This window comes from Scomber scombrus, chromosome 1, assembly GCF_963691925.1.
Source record: "Scomber scombrus chromosome 1, fScoSco1.1, whole genome shotgun sequence".
In the NCBI taxonomy this organism is placed as follows: domain Eukaryota; kingdom Metazoa; phylum Chordata; class Actinopteri; order Scombriformes; family Scombridae; genus Scomber; species Scomber scombrus.
Window position 1 is genome coordinate 21046518 of NC_084970.1, and position 24032 is coordinate 21070549.

Sequence of the window (24032 nt, forward strand, 5' to 3'; positions counted from 1 at the left end):
AACTGATTAATCTTTTTCATACGTTACATAACTTTTATCTTTTCTGTAGGCAAAAGGTGTGCTGCGGGATTGTCTACAAGGGGCGATTTGGAGAGGTGATTATCGACCCTCGACTTTTCAAGCCCTGCTGCAGCTCCAGAAAACAGAACACACTGGCATCAACGCAAGTGGCCGCACACCTTCCAGACACACTTCCTCCACAGCTCCCTGAAGACATTAAAGAAACCTGGTGATTGCTTTTGTTGAATCCTTCTGTCGGGTTATCCATGGCATTCACCTGGATTTGTCTCCAGTGGCAGACTCCCTATTTTCATTCCCTTTACTAGATCATTTAGTTAGATGTTTCTTTTCTACGTAATATTCCTTTTTTATATGGGTATTTTTTAAACTTTTGTATAGAGCTGATTTTTCTTTTTTTTCTCTACAAAAAACAAAGAGGAAAAAAAGTCTCACGGGCATTAGTGTTTATTTATAGGATGAGGACGCTCCGTTTACGATGATGAGTTGTTTTTTGTATTAAGTGATCAATGTTATGTAAATATTTTGTCACTTTCATACATATCAAGACTGTTCTATTTTTTCATAATTTGTTAAATTGTAAGTGTGCATATGAAAGACACCAGCTATTTCTAATACCAGCTTTTTTTGTGTTGCTGCAATGTTTTGTCCTTTTTTTTGTTTGCTCCATACGTGCAAATGCGTGACTGTAGGATTTTTAGTACACAGAGGGCTGTTGGAGACACCAGGGATCATTAGTCCAACTGCCCTCAATGAGTTGAATGAGCTTTTTAATGTGTATATTAGATGACGATGCGTATTCTCTTGCGTTTTCACAGATTAAGCATGTCACACGTTTGAAACACTCCATTTTAATTTCAACCATCTGAGTACATTGACTCAAGTAGATGTGGTTAGACCATGCATGCAGTATGTTCCTCTGCCTTTTTGGAATAACAGAAATGATGTATTTATTTCTTTTGTACAGCTTCCAATGAAATGACAATGCATGTTGTAAAGCAAATGTTTTTTAAAATAGATCTTGTAAATACGGTGTTTGGCTCTTGGTCCATCCAAACCTTTTTAGATTACAGGAATGGCAAACCACTACTAACACAATGTTTCTGAAAGGTGCTGAAAATGTACTTTTTTACGCTAAACCAGTGTGTATCTGCATTCACCAAGTTTTACCAAAATTCTGCATCTCATTTTCTCAAACATGTCTCTCTGAATGCATGCAAAGCTGTAGCCTGTGCTTTTAAGTTTGCACTGAAATGTGTGCAAACTGCAGGGAAAGGTAGATGCTTTGCTGCGTTATCGGTGTCTGTGAGCTGTAATAGTCCTTTTCTGTTTATTGCTAATTGCATGCATAGGTGAGGACATATCTGTGGTCAGAAACAGCATACAGGAAACGCATGGTCTACATTTTTTCCTAAAATGTTCTGAAAATGTGTTGATTGTCACTGCTGTGCTGTATGTTCAGAATCAATTGTCAGAGTTCAAACTATGCAGACATTTTGAATGTGAGAAGTGCTCTAGTGCTGTCCATCACTTGTGCTCTTTAAAGCGTTAAGTGATAGATCCTGATTCAACCAAATTGGCTTGTAAAAAGCATCCATTACTTCAGCAATAATTTTACATTTTCAAAGTCACATTTCATAATTGTCTGGAGATATTACTAATGTATTTCATGTTAAAATAATGCTCAGATTGCACAGCTTTATCCATGGTGCATACAGCCTTTCAAATTTATACTGCAATGACAACGGTTGGTTTTTAAAAACAAAGTATATTATTGTAAACCATCTCAAACTTCATCTATTAAGTTGCTTAATATATAAACGTTATGCGGCAGGGTAGTTAAATGCTGAACATGATTTATGATTCTTATTAAAAGGAGAATTGCTGCTTCCTTTTAAACTGGAAAATAAGCTTGTTTTTGTCCTTCGGGAGTTGCCATATTGATTTTTGCGAGGTACATTTTGGGATGTGAGGTGTGCCTTAATGAATTACCTGATCTTTTCATTATGATGCTCATGTAATTTATATTTATTTATTACAAATCTTTCTTTTTTTAATTGAAATATTGAGATAACTGGTGTAGAGCCTTTCAGAAAGTCTGTTTTTTGATTTTGTGCACTTCCTTTGAACATGCAATGTAGATTTTTTCAATGCTTCTTTTGTATACTGTACCACAAAGTAGAATTGTACTGTAATAAAAAAAATAAATAAATAAATAAAAGTGTCCCTGAAGTATTTGTTTCGACCGATAGATGGTGTTCAAGAGCTGTACAGAGAAATGCTTTGAATCAACACTGGGTTTACTTTTGGGTTAAGAGTTTTCTTCGTCTGTTTACAGGTGTTGGACTAAATTGCCCAGTTAAGGTCAGCTTTAACATTCCTAATTGTACGTTTCCTTATAAACCCCAAATTTGTGACCCTTACTGTAACTATAGCCTCACCATTTTTTACTCTACGGGGGTCATAGCTTTCTAATGAAATGTGATAGTTTATCACATATTTACATACTATGACTTAAAAAGCGGTTTATGCTGTATAATGTAGCTGTGTTAACTAAACTTGGTCAAAGAATCTGGTTTAACGTCTGCTTATTGACAGAAACGAGCCCTGCTGAAGACTCGCCTTGTGCAACATTTTTTCTGACGGCTAGTTGTATTAGGAAGGGAAACTCCAAATGCTCAAACTTTTTTTTTCCGTTTTGGGTTAATTAGCGTTACAGTACAATAATATAGTAATAAGACGTTTCTTCGACAACGTAAGTACGGGCTACACGGCATTCGTCGTTTGTTTAAACCTTAGATATATATCTTTCTCCGTAGAGGAATAAACACCTTACCTCATAACGGAGAGTCCTTACCTTTTAATGGCCGGGTGCAGTTGGAAGCCGTTTTTTGAAGTTGGAACCGATGAACACGAGTTGCCAAGCAACCACGTTGTTTGACCAACTAACGTAATTTATGATGGCTCGACAGAACAGGGTGGGGAAGGTTACTATGGAAATTTAATAGGTTACAGATTACTACTCATCCTATTCAAAATGTAATAAGCAATGTAACTATTTCAATTACTTAATCACAGTATTGTAACTTATTACATTTACTTTTTGATTACTTTTCCAATTTTCTTTTCTTTTCAGCTGTTGGGGTAAGTGCAGCTCACCAAAATCTAAGTTCCAGTGTTTTTCAGGGTAATTTCGACAGAAGAATTTCGTTATGTCGCCGTCACGTCATATTTTGTCCATGGCCGTAGCTACCATTGAGGACACCGAGGTCATGTCCTCGGTATTTTTTTCTTGAAGTTACGTTTCATTGTGAAAATAGCTTACGAGACAATTATCTTTGCATCAACTGACCGTCACGTGACACGTTCTTGCAGATACTGCTGCCATGTCAAAACGAAAGTAGTCGGCTATAGTCAGCGGCGGAGTGAGGTCTTGAAATCCACCGGTGTCCCAACTGGTTTCCAATTTAACTGGTTTCCTTACCGAACAGCTCCAGCTGTGTTGCGCTTCCGTCAGCAGATTCGTCACAAATTCACAAATAAACACAGCATATTACTGGAGATTTTTAAGTCGCTGTTATATAGTGCTGACTTCCAGAAAATATTTGCTGCAGTAGATGTTGAACTGCGACTTCAAAATCACCAGAAATGTGTTGTCTAAATTTTGCAAACTGTTCATTCATTGGATGAGCCCTTTTCTCCCTTTCCCAGCAGGCCGTGCTCTGTTCCACATTTTAAGAACAAACAAAGAAAATAATATATTGCTTTTATAATTTTTAAATATACAACCATGGAAGTTGTAGAATACTGAAATAGGAGTTGATTTAAGTTGCACAATTGGAAGTGATAAGAAAGAACTGGACCACAAGAGTGACCATGACTGAGAAATGCACAACAAGAAAGCAACATAAATACATGATGGATTACAATGAACTAAAATATATGCCGTGGACTTCTTTTGGACCTCGGTATTTGAAAAATCCTGGCTACGGTCTTGATTTTGTCGCGCATTGTAATTGGGTAGTGTTACACTGTCGCCATGGAGATTGTACTTTTCACTGAGCTTGCTTATTGATATTTTGGTCTGTGACTTTGCATAACTTGTAACGTCCTTGTATAATTAGTGTAATGTAACTCGTGTAATTATTAATTAGTAATAATGTAACTAAACAAGCCGGCTGGACGACGGTATCCGGTTACCTGGAGACGACCGAAAACTTTCGCTGAAGTATAAATCAGCCTTTAATGTTTAAGAACTAACTGAGCTCACTTTTGGCAGGTAGCTAAGTTAGCTAACCAACCTCACCTCACATCACTCATATCACATTTGATATAGTGTGGTTGTATTATATGTTCTAGTTGTTTCTATTACATTAGTTTGTTATGTTTGAGTGTTAAAATAGACACCAAATTACCAAATTCCGTTTTTACGGACTTTAAAAAAAACCGCATCAGGTCAAGTTTACCAACATGTGTAAGAGGAAGTATGGTCTTAACTTTCACAATAAAAAACTTATTAAGCACATACATTGTGATGTGTTTTACGTAAAGTCTCACTACTTCCGGCACGTCACTGGCGACTTGACGCTGCTCTGTTTAAAAAAGCGGGTTTTTCGCATTCACGTGTACGCGCGCTCTCAAACACACACACACACACACACACACGCACACACTATTACTCACTCCTTTCTCTTTTCAAAAGCCCCTTGTGAAGCAGATTGACAGGCTAGAATGAAAATGAGGCGGACGCTCGGTCACGACTTCAGTGCGTACGCGTCCTTTTGAGGAGACCTCTAAACTTGGATCATATCACCATGGGAGCTATTTGGGCTGCAAGGGACTTTTGTTTGTTTTTGCTCTTGTTAAATAGTCGCCAAAGCGCAGCGCTTGCAGAGATTCGAGGTGGGACTTTAATGTGTGTGTTTGTTGTGTTCTCCAGCCGTGGAGACACTACTTTACGCACGCTTTTAGGGGTGCGCTCTTGTTGTTTCCACTGTGGCGACTTAAACATTTAGTTTCTAAGTGTGTAGCTACATAAAAACTGAAATTCCCATCGTTACTGTAGGAACTGATGTGCTCCCTGTACGCATAAGTGTATATTACAAGTTTGTTTTATAAGTAACTTAATCATTCAGTCTGAGGTTAGTCTTTAATTTGCTTGTAGGGTGCTGTTATTATTATGGTAGTTTATGTTTTACTCAGTTTTTGTTATTAAAATCCTGGTTGTCTTCCCTGTTTGTTTTAGCGTATAATTATAAAATAGGACAAACTTTAAAAGTTATATTAGATAATATATAGTAAATGTCACACTCTTTGAGTATTTGAAGTGTTAGTTATAACCTATTACACCTATGTGGCTTTCAGCAGATCCATGTGCAGAGGGAAGTGATGGCTGTCACATTGATGCTATTTGTCAGACTACCCAAGGCTCTTACAAGTGCACGTGTAAAGCTGGCTTTAAAGGAGATGGGAAACACTGTGAAGGTAATTGTGTCTTCTCTCTGTTCATATCTGGTTACCGACCATTTAAGTGTCAGACTGGGATCACAGAGTTAGGATGTTTGGGCACATATTTTAATGCTGAGTGGCACTTTGGAGAGTTATATGTCAGTAAAACAAACTACATCTTTGTAATCACCATGTTATACTCTTTTTTAATCTATATTTCTCATTTCTCCATACATATACGGGCATACAATTTTCTTGCTGATGCTGGTAGTGATTTATTTTTACTGTAGTTCTTTAAAATACACACTATTTATCTACTATTGCACTCAGGTTCTTGTTTTTTGAACTTGTTTCTCAGTAGTTGAAAATTGAAGTATGTGGTGTTTACTTCTCAGATATTGATGAATGTGACTTGGAGTACAATGGTGGTTGTGTACATGAATGCAACAATATACCAGGAAATTATCGCTGCACTTGCTATGACGGATTCAATTTGGCACACGATGGACATAACTGTCTAGGTAAGATCAGTTTTACACCACTAGGTGAGTACCTTTTGTGAGAGACAGAGAGCTTGAATCATCAAACCTGTCGGCAGAGTTAACATGTTGTCTGGACCGCATGTGAAGTTTCTCACACTAACTTTGAGCTCTCTCTTGTAAACTTGTAAAAATGTAGCCTAATACACACAGTTCTGGTTTTGTTCATGCAATCACTTAAAAGGCTGATAAATATTTATGTCTGAAATTTGACTATAAAAAGCTTAATTTAATACTTTGGGTGCTTATAAACACTGACAAAATAGGTTTATTTGATTTACATAAGTGAAAAGCTCAGTTTTGAATATCACAAATGCTCTTCGTAGTAGTGTAAACACTTTTCATTAATGAAAGCAATGCGGTATCCTGTAGATGTGGATGAATGCAAGTTCAACAATGGAGGGTGCCAACACACTTGTGTCAACACCATGGGCAGCTACGAGTGTCGCTGCAAAGAGGGCTTCTTCCTCAGCGACAACCAGCACACATGCATCCATCGATCTGTGGGTGAGTGTACGACATGCACACTTGTTCTGTAAACAGCAGCCTTGCCTGACAACACAGACAAACTGAACTGAACGTGTACAAGTACAACTGAAGAGATTTTGTGGCAGTAAGGTTTAAAAGGTCTGCAGCAAGTGAATTTTTTAACTGTGCCTTTTCCTTTTTGTAGTTTATTGTTTGTATACTGTAGTTTATTTATCATGTGTGTTTGTGTATGCTTGTTTGTGTTAATTCAGTCATGCCGTATGAAGCAAATTCTACAACATTCTCATACAAATCTGAGATTGACGGCACAATGAGGGCTGACAGCTTCAAGCTGGCTCCCGTCTCTGAGCTTTTATCTGCAGCAGCGACATGCTGTGGGAAAAGGATCTCTGTGTCCTGGAGAACAAAATAAGTTAATAACTGCAACACTCCGGTCTATGTGGTCTGTATCACAGATTAGACTGAAGTGCCTTGGTTTTGTCTTCTTGACCGAACTGAACTAAAATGCAAGTGCTTTCCACTCCATCGGGTCTTGACAACCCTTTTAAATCCTGCGGGCTGATCCACTCAGCTGTGACCCATCTAAATAAATGGTGCTACATGTCTCATTTTCTAGCTCAAAGCATTATTGAGAATGTAATAGATGCTAGGATGGTTTCTGGGACGAGCTTTCAGGAAGATTCTGCTCTGCTTAACATATTTCCTTTTCCTTCTGGAGGTGTTAGAAATAACACAGTGGTTGATGTTTTTGGATGGTGTAAAGCGTGAGAACAATCAGTGTCTTTGAGGTTGGCCAGACTAATCTCTCAGTATGAGTGCCTTTGTGTGCAGTCGGTCAGTCACTGTAGGAGAGCTTCATTGTGTACCTCTCTCTATCCCAGAGGGCCTCAACTGTATGAATAAAGAGCACGGCTGCGCCCACATCTGCAAAGAGACACCGAAGGGGGGCGTTGCCTGTGAGTGTCGTCCAGGGTTTGAGCTGGCCAGGAACCAGAGAGGCTGCATCTGTATGTGCTCAACGGCATGAAGCTAACTTTATACCACACACCTACCTACACATACGCACACACACACACACACACACACACACACACACACACACACACACACACACACACACACACACACAAATGTTGCACTGGCTGTTTGGCTCATAATTGTCTGTTGTTGACCCGGCAGTAACGTGCAACCACGGCAACGGGGGCTGCCAGCACACCTGCGAGGACACAGAGAACGGTCCCATATGCAAGTGTCACTTCAGGTACTCGCTGCAGCCTGACAGGAGGTCGTGTTTAGGTAAGGACACTGTTAGTTGATCAACACTGGGAATATAAAAACATGTAAAACATAATGCTGCCATCAAACTTTTTTATGGAGTCGTCAATTCTGTCTTCTATAATATCCTCACATCCATTTTTAAAACTCTCCTTTAAAGTCACATCTTAATCCTGGGGAGGATGCAGCCATATTGTCTTAACCTCTTAAACCCCACTGACCTGCCAGTAGGTCAGTCATTACAAATCATACTTTTTTATATCTAAAATAAACACTACAAAAACTCAGAATTTTATTTTTGATTATTGAGGAAATTCCAAAGTTTCCAACCATACCAAATATGTCAGGATGCAGTTTTAGCGAAATGTGTATAAAAAATAATGCTGAAGACACCCAGAATATATCCATGATTTTTTTTTTTACAATCTTAAAGCTACTTAAGAGTAAACAAAAGGGGAAACAGGATGTTAAAACTGGTTGTTAAAGTTGTATTCTTGTCAGCGTTTATCCAACAGTGTTGGCTGGTTGAATTTATACATATATAAATGAAATTGGACAACAGAGGTGTGATTCTGTTCAAGTATTTAGATCTTGTTTTCAGAATTAATTGTTCTTAAAATCAAAATAGAAGAAAAACTAAAGTGCAGATTCATGTCAAATTTAGTTTCTTTTTGTTTTCTCTAGTAAAGCAGACGTTATCTTGATGAATGAATGAATGAAAACAGAGTAACATCTCTCTGTGTCAGTTCTTCTGTTATGCAGAGTACATTTTTCCTTACAATGGTTAGGAAGGATAAGGATCAGCCTTCAGATATCGGGTAATATCTCTCTCTGCAGCGGCAGTGTGTGTGAGGTCCGGGCGTATCACTGCAGGGTTGTCTCTAGATTCACTTTCCTGATGTGCTGCGTTATCTGACAAACACCAAGCCGCTACAAGTTGAATATCACAAGTGTAAACATGCATTTGGTTACTGAAAGGTGACCACAACAAACACCAAGAGGTGCTCACCTTAAGATGAATTCCTCCGAGTGAAGTCATCTTAAGTATATGAGGGTGTGTTATTTTGTAAAGGTGGTGAATTTGTGTACCATTGTTTAATTGTATTTTTGATTTGTTTTGTGTCACAGAGCGAGATGAAGCCACCACCGAGGCCTCAGACCACAACGCCACATCCTTTACTGAGGTGGACAAGCGCGTCAAACGAAGGCTATTAATGGGTAATAATTACACTCCTACATTCACTTTGTTAATGCACCGGACAAACTGAAACCAAATGATGGCTAACAGCTCAATTTTGTGCTGTACATGACGGCATGTTGAGCTGCCAGGAACCACTCAGTGGGTGTTAACCAGGGGAGAGGAGTAATAAACCAAGTAAACCAACGCATTCCTCAGTCTTTTGAGCAAACTGTGAAATGACTACGCACTCGCTTTCTTGCCCCCAGCTTCCCCCTGGAAAAATATGCATTTGTGACAGTGTGGTACATTTCACATTTTCCTTCGAATTTGGAAGGGCAGAGTGTGAATCTTTTCTTGTATAGTTAGTATTTATCAGTTGTGTGATTTTGGGTCACTCTATACATGTAAATCTTTATATTTTTGGCACTTTAAAAAAGTACATGGCTAGCACATGAGCTCTGGAAGTCTGGCCTTGTGTTCGACATAATACATGTTGTTACAGTAAGCACGTCTACGGTGTTATGTTATCCTTCCACATTTTGCACCACAGCAACCATGCACTGTAGCCTCATTTCCTTTGTCTATGAGCCATCATAAATAAATAAATTCTTAATAAATGAATTCTATATTTTGTTCAAAGCACCTAAATTAATAATGAAAAATGTCAAAAATGTACAGTAGTATTATATCATCTCTACAGTCCAGGTGTTTTGTGAGCTAGATGCTCAGAAATTCAAAATTCTGTTTTATGGAGGATCCAGTATCTTGTCAAATAATGTAGCATTTACACATGAGGGAAGGTCTTTCATATACTTTCACATCGTATGCTGTAATTTCAGAGACCTGTGCGGTGAACAATGGGGGGTGTGACTGCACTTGTAAAGACACATCCACAGGCGTGCGCTGCAGCTGCCCCATCGGCTTCACACTGCAGCCAGATGGAAAAACATGCAAAGGTCAGACTGCCAAGTCCACTGAAAACCTCCAAGAGAGGAGCATGACACTCATGTACTCCAGCTGCTTTGTGCAGTTGTGTAGGAGGTCTTGTTAAAGTGATGTCAGACTATCACCTGTTTCCCACAGATATTGACGAATGTGAGCTTCACAACGGCGGTTGCGAACACTTCTGTAGGAACACCATTGGCAGCTTTGAGTGCAACTGCAGAAAAGGTTTCAAGCTACTCACAGATGAACGATCCTGTCAAGGTAGAAATAACTTCTGACTGTTTTCCTCACACTAGGGAGAGTCAGCTAAATTTGGACAAAGTTGTGTTGCAGACAGAGTGGCATGACACTAGGAAATGTTTGGGGCATCCATAGTTCCCGTGTACATCAGTTCTTGTGATTTTTTTATTGTAAAAGGCCCAATCCCTAATTTTTGACCATGTAAAATAAAGTATATTGGTTATTGGTTGTAATAATATTTTAAGATACAGATTAAATTAAACCTTTAAACCATCAAAAAACATTAATAATTACATTAGTCATTGTTTAAAAGAACTGTCAATCAATGTGGGACTGATTGTAGCTTCCATTATTGTGTTTTTATTTTTGGCAATAGATCAGATTCTGTTTCTTTAATGATGCTGACCTGATGCAATTACAAGAAACTGTAAGGCGTCTCAGTAAACTGCTGCCTTCTTTTACCTGTAATTAAGCTAAGGCTATCTTCCCCAATGTAGCACATGCCACATTGCATTTCATTTAGTGGGAGGATTCAGGATCAAATGTAAATGTGTGTCTGTGGGTGGGAAATCCCTCATGATGAAGATTGCAACTGACTGCCCTGCTATTATGTCATCCTTCTGATTTTGATTACAGATATAGATGAGTGTTTTTTTGAGCGGACATGTGATCACACGTGTGTGAACTCTCCCGGTGGTTTTCAATGTCTGTGCAACAAAGGCTACACCATGTATGGACTGGCCCACTGCGGAGGTGAGACAAAGTTTGATGGGAAGCAGGGCTACACATATAGTAACAACTCGAGGGTAACACACCAGTGTTAGATTTAGAGATGTGTTAAAAATATGATAACCTTTCTATTAATGTGCTAGAAAAACAGAACCTGTAATTCTAATAATGATTTTCCTCTTTGCTCTCAGATATAAATGAATGCAGTGTGAACAACGGTGGTTGTGTCCAGGGTTGTGAGAACAGCATGGGTGGATTTGAATGCTTTTGCCATCCTGGCTATAAGCTACACTGGAACAAAAAGGACTGTATTGGTAAGCCAGGGCCTCCTCCGTATGAGAGGCTGTCACTTTGGAAATTATATGACGAAAGACTTTATGATATTGCACATTTTGGACTAAAACTTGGGGGACAAAAACAGGAGATACTTTGAACTATGTTTTCTTTTTCTCTTTAATTCTCTGTCACTTGGTTTTCTTGTGCTTGAGAAATATATTCAAAACTCCACAATGCTGTTATTGCTGTCATGATGTTGGTCTGGTTTGTTGTTGTTCTTTCTGTGCCACCTCTTCCTCCTTGTTACAGTCAAAAGTTTTCTTTTTTACCTTGGAGTTTTATTGTGGTTTCTATCTAGAGGATGGGGGTTTACCACCTGAAAAAAACCCCTCTAAACCTACCTTGAACTGTAGTAAGCAGGAGGGAGGGGACCGGTGCTTCCTGACATGCCAGTCCCAAGTTCATTTCAGCAGCGGTGAGTTGGTTAAGCCAGATGTCCATATAGCAGGCTTTGACTGTGCCGCACCTGCTGTGAGAAGAGCTTGTGCAATGAGCACATTTCTAACTAAAACTAACAAAACTACTGTTCATATAGTAGCTCTTGCATAACATAAGTCACTGTCCGTTTTGTTACACTCCTGCTTATGTTGCTGCTCATCAGACTGATGAAAGCATCCCTATACACATAGTGGAGTTCACCAGACCTGTAATGAAGTTTGCTTGATCCATACAATGTTTCAAACAGAAATATGCAGATTCTGTGGATAAAACAGTGCAGGAAAATGTCAAAATCTATGTTATTAAACAACAATTTAGCCTTTGTTGGCTAACCCTTGTGGCCCACTCAGTACTCCCTGCAGCTGTTTCACATTGACAGCCTTCATCATTCCTCCGTTTACTGCACCTTTCATGTTGTTGCAGTTCTGAGGCAGCCTAATCATTACTATGACATCAAGTGCATAGTAATGATTAACATTTTGCAAGTTAAACACTAAAGTTTTATGGGAAGAATTCATTAATTCAACAAAGTCTAATAGCAGACATAAAGTGAAGAGAGGGAGCTGCAGAAAATGTTGAGCAGACTATCAAGTTTAGCCACTAGTACTAAATTCCCACTTGATAAAAGTTGGTTTACATTTAAATTTTGACAATGTTTGGTAATTGTTTGCTGGCAGATAAGTTTGAAACATTTTATAGGGTCATTATGTTGGTTAAATAGTCAGAACAGTGACTTCTGCGTTACAACACGTCTCATCCAATCAGGTGTAATGAAATGACACACCAAAGTCGAGCACACCATTACCTTTTGTTCATGATACCAAGCAAGACCTAAATTATGGGTTTCAGGGAACACAGCTGCAACTGTGTTTAGGAAACACAGCTCGCCATTAAAACATGCTAATGGAAACATAATTAGTCAATAAGTCAACCTGCTCGAGGTCTAGTTGTGTGAATAGTCGTCAACATCCTTCTGCAGAGCAATGCTTCATGTTCCTACATGCTGCCTGTTTGCTCTCAGCAACTAGGCTTTTGTGGCCTAAACTTTTGTGTGTGTTGGTCTCTGTGTCACGGCCTCTTGTGTGTTTTCAGGGACGGAGGATTCCTACACTGTGACCTGTGGAATGCCTTTGCCCTGCTTGGCTGACGCACAAAAGAACAACAGTGGCTTGCATTGCTTAGGCAAGTACAAAAGATAACAGATTTACATCATACTTCTATCTTTCCTCTCTGCCACACAAAACAGCAACAACACGGGCTTTGATTGTTTTCAGTTGGTGTTTAAATTGATCAAAATGAGAATATTTTTTGTTCCTCTGTGCTGCAGGTCCACAAATGTCCACGGTTCCACGCATTAAGACCACAGCCACTTTCAGATCTGGCACTACAAAGTGCAATTTAAAACGGAGCCAAGAGAGACTCAAGGAAAGCTTGAACTCAGCACGCTCAGGTACAGAGGTTGCCACACAACAAGTCAGACAATTCTTCAAAATACAAGACTTAGATCACAGATAGACAAGGATTAAAATTACAGCTCCTTCATGTCACTGGTTAAAAAACGCTTTGGGTTTACCGAGAACTGCCAGCATCTCAAGCCACAATCTTTAGCAGATAAAGCAGACCTGAAGGCTCCTTCAAAGTAAACCAAAAACCAAAGGCAAATGTGAAAGAAGTTTGTGGGGAAAGTGATGTGGTTTTGGGGTCTTGAATGTCTCAGTGCAGCACTTTGTCTGGCAGTGACAGGGGAGGATGTAATTAGGCATAGCATGCTTTTCAGTTGGGTCTGACCTAGCCATCAATCAAATGAGTTTTCAATTGTAGGATTATTTCGCTTCTCCAGAGGGGTTTCGGCATGGTCTTTTACATCCCTCACAACCACTGAAAGGGCACATAGTTGTTTCAAATAAAGGAAATTGTTGCAATGACATCCCATTCTTTTCCATTTTCCAGTCTACATGTGCAAAGATGATCATATTAACTGCATACAAGGGCTGTTTTAAAGATATGTGTTTGGAGTGGCATTATTACCAACACTAAATTGGTTTATTGTTACTTTCCTGTTATACTAGCTGTGATTTTCTTTAACAATTGTGCGATTGTTTGTGTTGTGTGTGTGTGTCTGCTGGATGTGATGTGGTCGTCGGGGGGTGGTTGTCTCCCATGTCCACAGATAGCAGGTTCCTCTTCACTGAAAATGTCCAATTCAGCTACGTGAGCCTCCGCTGCACCTCCTCAGGACAGCGTCTGCGCAGCCGCCACGGCAGGAAAGCAGGCGAGGAGGACGGCTCCTCCATCACAGCTGAGTTTGAGCTGGATGTGAACCTAGAGGAGGTAACAGGTTGGTCTCTCTGTGCTTCCTGCTTGCCTGCCTGCAACATCTGCTTCTTGTTCTCTGTTTATTTCTTTCACCGCTATCTGTCACTTAACAAACCAAACTGTTAAAGTATCTCCTGTTTTGACTTGGCTGTGGTGGTGGTGGTGGTGGAGGTTGGCTCTAGTTTGGGATACAGGGTTGATGTGTTTTTTTACTTGAATTCTTTACAAATGGTGGCCAGGATTGTTCTTTCCATGACTTAATGGTGCGTTTGTTTATATGCATGCCTAGGTCAGCATGTGAGCATCCAGGCATGAATGTATTACAAGTGTACGAGATTACATTTTTCTCTGGAGACAGTTGTGGTATCTAGTGCTTCTCTCAGCAGAGAGCTGTGACCTTAACTGTGTGCGTCGACGGTCAGAGAAGAGGCTCAGGAAGACCATCAGGACCCTGAGGAAGTCCATCAACCGGGAACAGTTCCACCTCCACTTTGCCGGCTCCGACTATGAACTTGCCAAGAGTCTGGGTCAGCCGGCAGAACACCCAGGACACTGTGTGGCAGGACAAGTGCTGGTGGGCAGGAAGTGTGGTGAGTTTGGTTTTCGTGTTTACCTGTTATCCAATGCAGAAACCAAGGAAAAGCTCAGGACATGCACCTTTCAGCCAGACCTCACCTCTATTGGAAATATTGATGTTTTTCACGTCTCCAGAGTGCAGATCCAGACCCTTTTGTCACACCTAACACAAGGCAGCAATGGCTCTGACTAAGCCTATGCACACAGTAGACTCACAGTCATGTCTTTAAGTAATTGAAATAGTCCATGCCAGTGAGATATATTTAGACAAGCTGGTTTAATGATTGGATTTGGAGCAGGTGTTGGCCAGATGAGTGCCATATTTGGTTTGCAGACATGATGTAATGAGCTGGTTTGAGGGGAGAGCGAGCTCACATGGAAGAACAGAGAGACTGTTGTTGGCCTTCTAAGCTGTGAGATCTTCCAGCATCTCTCCGGGATAAGAGTGTAACGTGAGGGCTGGTGGCAGGTCCTGTGGTAGCTGTTGCCTCTCGCTTGGGTTTTATATACAACCTGCGATGGAGCAAATGTTCATTAAGTCAGACCGCACACTGTCAGTGTTCCTGAGCTGAAGGCTGGCATGTGTTTTCTCTGGCTGTTGCAACCGTGTGCCCCTAGTTTCGGGCCTCACAGTAAGTTTGCTGCCTTCTACACACCGTCTTAATATCAGTGAGAGGAAACTGGTGCCTTTCCTCTGTTCAAATGTCTAAATATTTGTTCAAATGGTATGCGTTTTTGTTCGATATACGCACAAGTCTACCATCGAAGATGTTGGAATTTGATGTTGGCCTAATCTCCAGATCTTAAGTAAACCTCACACAACTCTTCAAGTGTTTTTTGTTTCCCCCTCATGAACCACCATCTTCTACTGAAGGATGGGGCTGATGGTGGTGTTATTCCTCCTCCTCTCTAGGTTTGTTCGTTTTTATTGGATACCAAAACAATTCAGCCACGCCACACTTCCTGAAGAAGTTTGTTTAAAAATGTCACAGAATCCATCTGCTTTACGTTACACATATCTCCCTGTATCACTGTGTTTTTTCAGCTTCCACATTAACATTTAAGTTATTTCTGCTGTAAAGCTGAGCTGACATGATATAAACATAAACACTCCCAGTTTACAATTTTTATCTCTCGGTGTTAAGTGTCTTGATTCCTTAACTCCCCCGCTACACTTTCAGGTCAACATTAAGCATTCTATTGGCCATGGCAGGGGTGTAGACATGTAATTTGGCAGAGGAGGGGGGAGGGGGGAGGGGGGGGGGGCTGAAAGGCATTCTTAAACTCCAGCTCTTTAAAGGAGCTATATTTTCCCCTCCTCCCCCACCTCCTGCCCTGGCTTAGCTCTGAGTGCAGTTTAGTCCTTTTCAGTTTGCCCACTCCATTGAAAACCCCATTTGGGTCTTGTTCTCATTGCCTCAGAGGGAGTGTATCCCTCCACGACAACACAGCCTCCTGTGCATTGGGAGAAATGTGCTTTCACCTCTGTGCACTCTTTTAAGTATTTCTACTCTCATCCTGTGATGCATTTGGGTCACTCGTTGAATTTGTTTATATTCCTGGATGTTGATTCTGTTTAAATAACTGTTACGGATCATTTAGTTTATTAATCATGTAAGTATTTTGTCATTCAGATGTTTTTGGTCATTTTTTTTAGCTTAACATGATCAGAGTGTGACCGTCTGAACAAGTGCGAGCAGGTCAACAATTAAAAAGTTGCAGAGTCGTTGCGACTAGTGCGCGTCCATGTGTTCACGTCTTTTTGACCATTGTAGTCAACTTGTTTGCATGTTTGTTTTAACATTGAAGATGTTTAGGAAGTGCTGTTGATTCAAGCTGGCAGTTTGAGTGCTGTGTCCCCCCTGCCCCCCAGCTGGGGCCACTTTGCATGACCCCCAGCCACTAAACTGCTAAAGAGAATTGACTTCAGCCACACCATGGGAATCAATTAGCATCAGCTGTTTGGGCCTCTGCTTGATGGGCGCAAGCAGCGATTGGGCCAAGCAGAATGGGGGGATTCAGAAACCTGACCCCTTTTATTGGGTTCAGCTCCTTACCACTGTGATACCGTAGTGTTTTCCTATGTCATCAAGTAGGCAAAGACTGAGGACTTGAATAGAGGTGAAAGGTCTTTTAAACCTCTTTGGGGCCATCAATTCGAGGACTCTATAGAAGCGTTCTTTGCATTTGAAAGGCTTCAAGGTTTTTTTTCTTTCACTCTCACTCTCTCTCTTCTCTCACTGCTTCCCTCTGTCAAATAAAAGCTGTTAGAGGACAATGCTATGATGGCTCCTCATGGTCTTTCAGGATAAACAATAGGCTTCAAAAAATGAACTGCTCTTGAGAGAATTACATTTTCTTTCTTTAAAGGAAAATCTAACAATTTGCTGAGCCACGTATAATGAATCTACGTTAAAGCTTTTGTGTGTCAAGCTTTTAGAGATAGTGGTTTTCTACTACAGCTTAAAGGCTACAACCGAGGCACATTTTGCACTAAAGGCCCGGGGATTTCATTGATTTATTCTTGTGTGAGATCAGCCTCAGTTTTCAAGTCAAGTTCTTAAGACCATCAGACAGACACAGTAATTCCCAAATTAATTACAGGCATCACTCTGAGTGGGAGGAACCAAAGCAAAATGGTGCTTTGGTCCCTTTAATCAAGTCTTTGCACTTCTGTGAGATAAGAGGGAAATGCTCTCTTTGATTAGCTTCTGTGTTTGCTTTTAAAAGAGGCGAGTGTGCTTATAGTAGTATTAAAAGTAATTCCCTGATGCACAGCCATGTTATATCAAGTACCGGGACGTGTCAGATGTAGGGCACAAAGGCAGCTGTGGAGAGAGAGGCCCGGTGCTCTTTTGTCTCAGGGTTTTTTCTCGGATGAATTAGGGTTGGTCTGTAAAGGCATTTTAACAGCTCAGTGCTGTGTTGATGTGTCTCTGTCAGTTGTTTACTGTATGTTTACGACTTTATAGCATTTCATAAAATGTGAAACACAGCAGGCAGATGTCCATGTCTCAGTTTGTATTAATAGGATTATGCAAGAAAATTTGATTAAGTAAATGTGTTAAGTAAATATTTAGTCATATTTTTTGTAATAAGAGCTAAGAAAATGTGTTTCCATTGCTATCAAATTTGATAAATATCCAGATTGAAATTGGAAAAAAACACAAATCGCAACCCTGATTCTTCTCTTTCTTGTCAATTACTATTCCATACATACATGATGGTCCTGGCTCTATATTTTCTCAGTTTCAATACTTTTTTAATACCAAAGTTAACTAAAACACTATATTCACTTCACGTTAATAATACAACATTCACTAAGGGCATCTTTAGCAATAATCATGACTACTTTTCTATCAGAGGTTGTGTACTGATAACTGGATTGAGAAGTTTAAAGTATATATTCAACAATAATTACAGTCATGTCAAGTTATATAGATTTATAGGTACTTAAAAACGCACCAGTAAGCATGATGTATTCTGCTAAGCTGCTGTTTATGAGTAGTTATCTATTTAATGTTATCTATCTGACATTTCTGTCAAGTACTCATAGATCATAAAACAAGTATTTTTTGGGCTGTGCCCTAATGAGCCACATAGTTGAACTGAACTGGGCTGTTAAATTGCTGCACCACTTTACGCTGTGATAAACTCCATCGAGGTCAGTTATATTTTTAAAGTCATTAATCTTGAGGCATTGTGCCCTCCATCTGCCAAGCCTTTTTTTTCACTCTCACTATTATTAGGCAAGTGAAAATCTCAAATCTGTTAATACACTAATATTTTCATCAGGATCAGTTTTAAAATGGATGAGAATCAGTTATTTTGATGACTAAAAGATGCTGAGTCGTTAAATCATGACTCTTCGCTGTGTTTATCTTTTTCAAGTATCTACATGATCCTGTTTGATTACACTCGAGAGGCAGCTGATGAAGTCTGGCTTACTTTACTTTTATGTTCCTGTCATGCAGTTAAACGGCTGTATTTATAGTGTAAATCTACAGTGTGGTCAGGACTGTTTGATTATGTGTAGCCACGGGGCTTACCGCTATATTTGTTGATTCATGTCTGTATTTTACATTATCTAGCTCCCCTCTCATGGGTTTTGTAGTCGAGTGCTACCTGACACACCAGACACTGATCTGTGTGCTGAGTTAATGTAATGACAGTAAAAGACACAACACTGAGTTTTTTGTTTCTTAATTCTTTGTTTTCATCTTATGAGGAATCACAGCATTGTTTTTGAGAGAATAACAGACACATGTAGAGACATCTCCACATCACTAAGACAAAATTGTCACTTTTCAGAGCGATGAGAAACAGCCACAAGTTTGACAACTCCTTGTAGAAACACTTCTAAAGTTTGGTTTTTGTGAATCTTACTACAAGTGCGTCATTGCAGAAATAAACGTTAATCTATCCTGGTTTCATTCCCCACCTGTCTGTTAGTGAGCTGCAGTGTCGGGACATACTACGACGGGGATCAGGGAAGGTGCGTTTTGTGCCCAGCGGGAACCTATCAAGATGAGGAGGGACAGATGTCCTGTGAGGTCTGTCCGGGACCCGAAGGAAGAGAAGTCTCCAAGGTGGTCGGGGCTCGAAATATGTCAGAGTGTGGAGGTAAAACACTGTTAAACAAACCACACAGATTATCCTGCAGTATCCAAATACAACAAACACAGAAATCATTTTGCCATAACATTGCACAAAGCCTTTATCTCTGTAATTAAAGCACAAATATGACGTTTTAATGTTTTGCTTGACATTGTACATACTGGTATTTGAAACAAGAAACAGCTTTAACTGCAAACTGTCTGTAAATTGAGCAAGAAGCTCAACTCAGCTAAAACTTAGAGAGTGACATTTTATCTGATAAGTCTGTTGTTATTCTATATTTTTTGTTGCCAACAAATCTCATGAATAGACAGAAAACCGAAAATGATGTATAATCTGTGTAGCCAAAGTCTGATAGAGCTCATTTCTCATTGCAATAGACCTTAATTTAATACATCTATTTACATGTTTGACTGATGAGTTTTTATTCTTATTTAGCCTGTAAATCTATTTGAATTTTTAAAGAATAATGTCTTAAGTAGGAATAAAGTTACTTGCAGCTGAGTGCCATAGACAGGCTCTTGTTGTTTGTTTGGTCTTTTCATGGGATTTTTTTACAAAAGTTGAGAGCATCGCCCTACTTATCCTGTAAAGTAATCAGCACCATAATATAAGAAGAGAGTACATCTACACCTACATTCACTGCCAATCAAAGTCTTATAATGAGGATGTACAAACAGATTACATCAAAGATCTGAGAAAGGTTTTCTTTCATGCTTTGATACTGTAAGAGTTTTACCATTAAAAAACAAACTTTGAAAAGGCATAAACTGAAGGGGAAATGAAATATGAAATCTAGGACAAATAAACACAGCAGGGGAACAGAAATAAAGGCACAGAAAGAAACAAAATGTAGATAAATGTTTAGTGAATACGAACAACACAGGAAGCGATGGTGCCTCGATAAAGATCACTCCCTGCCAGATGTTCTGCTTTGTGTAAAGCCAAAGAAGCTTGAGCTTAGATGTTGAAGATGTATTTGAATTCAAAAGGTGAACTCCAGTTCTGAATAAAAGCTGAAAGAGCCACCATGTTTTGGTCTCCTCCTCTGCTGTTATCGCAGTCACTTTGTGGCTGAATCCCAGATCCCATCTCCCATGACAGACTAAACAAGGAGAGCTATCAGCAGACTCCCAGTGGCACCCAGTTTGTATTAGTCATCCAAGGGATACAGAGGTTGAGAGGTGGTGCACTTCTAGATAAAACATGGCGTAATTTTCTTCTTTTTAAGCTCTTGTCTTAATGAAAGGGAGTGCTTTTTCAGTTTTTCACATGTAACATAGATAACAATGTATCTAACTTGCGCAACTTGTTCCAAAAGATTTGTAACAGAGATTTTCTTGGCTTAAAACTCAGTTTACACTCTGGTGGTCTGCTGTGTTCAGGTCAGTGTTCCCCAGGTCAGTACTCTCATGACGGCTTCATCCCCTGCCTGCTGTGTCCACTGGGAACATACCAGCCAGAAGTGGGACGCACCACCTGCTTCCCTTGCGGAGGAAACTTGGTCACCAAGTGCAGCGGCGCCACTACTTTTCAGGAGTGTGAGACCAAAGGTGTGGCAGTCAGTCATCCTTGTTATTGTTGTTGCCAGATAAAACCCTCATAACATTAATGTTGTTCTGTTTCTCAAATTTAAAAAAAAAAGGGTTGGATTAGATGGTCCTTTTAGAGCTAAAACATTTATGAAAACCTGAAGCTATGCAGATGGCTATGCATTTTTAAATATAAAAGGACTAAAGTGACCCTAACTGGAGATGCAAACTGTTCACCAAACAGATGAACTGTATTATACTAACTAACATCCTTCTATCACTGTCTCCTGTAGTTCAGTGCTCTCCGGGACATTACTACAACACCAGTACACATCGCTGCATCCGCTGCCCTATGGGCACATATCAAGTAGAGTTTGGTCAGAACTACTGTGTCGCCTGTCCTGGAAATACCACCACTGATTTTGATGGCTCCACTAACATCATGCAGTGCAAAAGTATGTATATCTGCACACAGTGATGAATTTATATGTGCTATATTACTCATAAACAATGAAGTAAAGCAGCAGGCAGTAATTCAGTTCTGGATCATTTATATTGCTACACCAAGAACAAAAACCAGTTTGACACAGCTGTGTCTTCTCACAGACCGGCAGTGTGGTGGAGAGCTGGGAGATTTTACCGGCTATATCGAGTCCCCCAACTACCCAGGAAATTACCCTGCCAATATCGAATGCACCTGGACCATCAACCCTCCGCCTAAACGCAGGATCCTCATTGTCGTCCCAGAGATCTTCCTGCCAATTGAGGACGAGTGTGGAGACTACTTAGTCATGAGAAAAAGCTGTGAGTCTGAGCTGTGTTGTGTTTGGATAAAAACAAGTGTGTAATCAAAATTGTGTAAATTCTTCGGCTTGTATCACAATATCAATCAGAAAACATGTATGTATGTACCAGAAGCATATTTACGTTGTCAGGATTACCGCAGACTAACAGCATTATTGTTGTAAGCAAATTATGAAGGATGTCCTTTGATTCTGACATCACAGCTCTCTCCAACTCTGTGACAACCTATGAGACTTGTCAGACCTACGAACGCCCCATCGCCTTCACCTCCCGCTCTAAGAGGCTTTGGATTCAGTTCAGGTCCAATGAGGGGAACAGTGGGAAAGGCTTCCAGGTCCCGTATGTTACATATGATGGTAAGAGGAAATGTTTTTCTTTATCATATGGATGTGATGCTGCAACTGCTGCATGTATGCAAATGTGATTTGATTTGTTGTACTAATAAGCTGTTTATGGACTTTAATTGTTTTTAGAGGACTATCAAGAATTGATAGAAGACATAGTCAGAGATGGACGATTATACGCTTCCGAGAATCATCAGGAAATCCTGAAGGTATGCAGTTTACATTTGTCTAACACAAATGTTTAACGGTGTGATTTTTGCATTTGTCACTGTACTTGTTTCATCTTTCATTCTGCATCTATATCGAGTAGCACATTTAATGGAAAAAGAAAGACATTGACTCAGTATGTATTTAAGTGTTCACGGCCTCTGTTTGGATCCAGTGAATCTGTACTGCCCTCTTTTGGACACTGGTAGAAATACAAGCTGATGCTCACATTGGCTTTGTTTGTCACATATTAAATAAATGCCTCTTCTTTCCATTACTTTAATACATGTTCTCACCAGGACAAGAAGCTCATGAAGTCGTTGTTTGATGTGCTGGCTCACCCTCAGAACTTCTTCAACTACACGGCACAAGAATCAAGAGAAATGTTCCCTAAATCCTTCATCCGCTTCCTGCGTTCCAAAGTCCTGAGATTCCTTCGTCCTTAAGATTGACTGGTTTCCACACCGTTTCTGGATATTTGATGAATTAGCTACTACTAGCTAGATACTGGCCACAGTATCTGTTTTGTCCACTTTCCAGTTGGAGAGTATTCTGTAGTTATCTGTTTTCACACAGACCGATAAGAGAGTGGACCACACACCTGATAAAACTGATCCTGAGAAGGAAATTAGTTGAGGAAGCAGACTTTTAACTGGAGCTTAAAGAGGGAGAAAAGCAGTGCAGACCATCTTCAGATAGGCATCAGGATCTCTTCCCTTTGTTTGGAATATGTTTTGATTAGCAACAGAAAAATTGTAAAGACTTTATAACTTCCTTTAAATTTTAAAATCACAATCTCAGGATTCAAATCCAAAGTGCAGGTCTGACTCATTATGATTTTGTGTGCCGAAGACTTTTCTGCATTTTCATCTAATGATATTCATATATTTGAATACTGCTAAATACTGTACATTCTAACGTTATGAGACTTTTGCTAATAGCATGGTGATGAAAAGCAAATACAGTAGCTAAGCAAATATATACTGAATCTCAGTGATGCTGTATATAGAGTGTGTATCTAGTTTTAACATGGGCTACTTTCACAAGTAGAGTTGAACTGACAGAAAAAAATGGCTAAATGAAAGAAACAATTATAGCACAAATGTTTTCTTGGGAACATTAGCACTACTAAGAAAGTAGTGGGACCACAAAAGCAATTATTCTGATGAATGTTTTGTATATGATGTAAAAAGTTTTAGGTGAAACGCTATAATGTGTGGTATCGACTATATGTTTGACAGTATAGAATTACTGCAGCTCCTGTCTCAGTGTTGCCGCTGTCCTGAAAAACCTTTTCAGATCCCCAAAAATTGGATAGTGCTTTTTATGCATTCATGACACATCAATAGCTACATCAAAATGACACTAGTGTGCATTAATGATCATTTTTAAATTGTGAACCAACAACCAAAGACGGCTGTTCACTCTGCTGAGAACTGAGGACATAAGAATGATGTGTTTTTGAGTATCAGTGATATGAGGTCAGGATAAATGAAAAGTTTTGTAAAATAGAATTGAGCTACTCACCTGTTTTAGATGATACATGTATGTATATTTTTATGGTTTTGTACATCTAATATGCTGTAAATAAAGATAGGAAACTTATTTTGGATTGTATTTCACTTACATTCACACTTCAAACATTGTCTGTCCAATGTGACTCATTTCAATTATACAGATAAAGCATCTTTTTGGTCACGTTTCCAATAGGACTGAAAAGAATCATTTGACACGCTATCTAACACTTGAAGAAACCCTCATTTGTGTGCATATTTACACCACTATTAAATCTGACCAAAAGACTCACATTTTAAATATTTTTTGTTGTGTAACTTGCAACCTATATCCCAGATGGATATCTGTTCTCCATCCTTTATGTAATCTTGTACCAATACAGCAATGCAAAAATACTCAATTACATGTAAAAGTCCTACATTACAAATCCCTTGTGAATCAGTAAAAAGTAAATTACAAAAAAAAAAGTACATTATTAGTCTAA

General features: G+C 39.5%; 1 protein-coding gene and 1 long non-coding RNA gene across 6 annotated transcripts; one reads left to right on the forward strand and one right to left on the reverse strand.

Moving 5' to 3' along the window:
- Positions 1–69: 69 nt before the first annotated feature.
- LOC133983906 (uncharacterized) lies at positions 70–3656 on the reverse strand. The gene is made up of 3 exons (XR_009925388.1): positions 3178–3656; positions 2876–3009; positions 70–207 (listed from the first exon to the last, which is right to left on the reverse strand). It is a non-coding gene; the product is annotated as an uncharacterized LOC133983906 (long non-coding RNA).
- Positions 3657–4715: 1059 nt separating this feature from the next.
- Positions 4716–23632, forward strand: scube2 (signal peptide, CUB domain, EGF-like 2). Of its 5 annotated transcripts, none has more exons than XM_062423074.1 (23): positions 4716–4920; positions 5383–5502; positions 5862–5987; positions 6378–6512; positions 7376–7501; positions 7674–7790; positions 8898–8987; positions 9789–9905; positions 10033–10155; positions 10771–10887; positions 11055–11177; positions 11498–11614; positions 12730–12819; positions 12965–13087; positions 13808–13975; positions 14337–14543; positions 18982–19152; positions 20532–20699; positions 20972–21133; positions 21285–21482; positions 21686–21838; positions 21956–22035; positions 22333–23632. In XM_062423074.1, exons 1-23 carry the CDS (start codon positions 4833–4835, stop codon positions 22477–22479), a joined length of 3066 nt encoding a protein of 1021 aa, XP_062279058.1. In that variant the 5' UTR covers positions 4716–4832; the 3' UTR covers positions 22480–23632. The 5 variants fall into 5 exon arrangements, with proteins under 5 accessions (XP_062279058.1, XP_062279072.1, XP_062279065.1 ...); XM_062423088.1 differs by having other exon boundaries at positions 14340–14543; XM_062423081.1 differs by having other exon boundaries at positions 5386–5502.
- Positions 23633–24032: the final 400 nt, after the last annotated feature.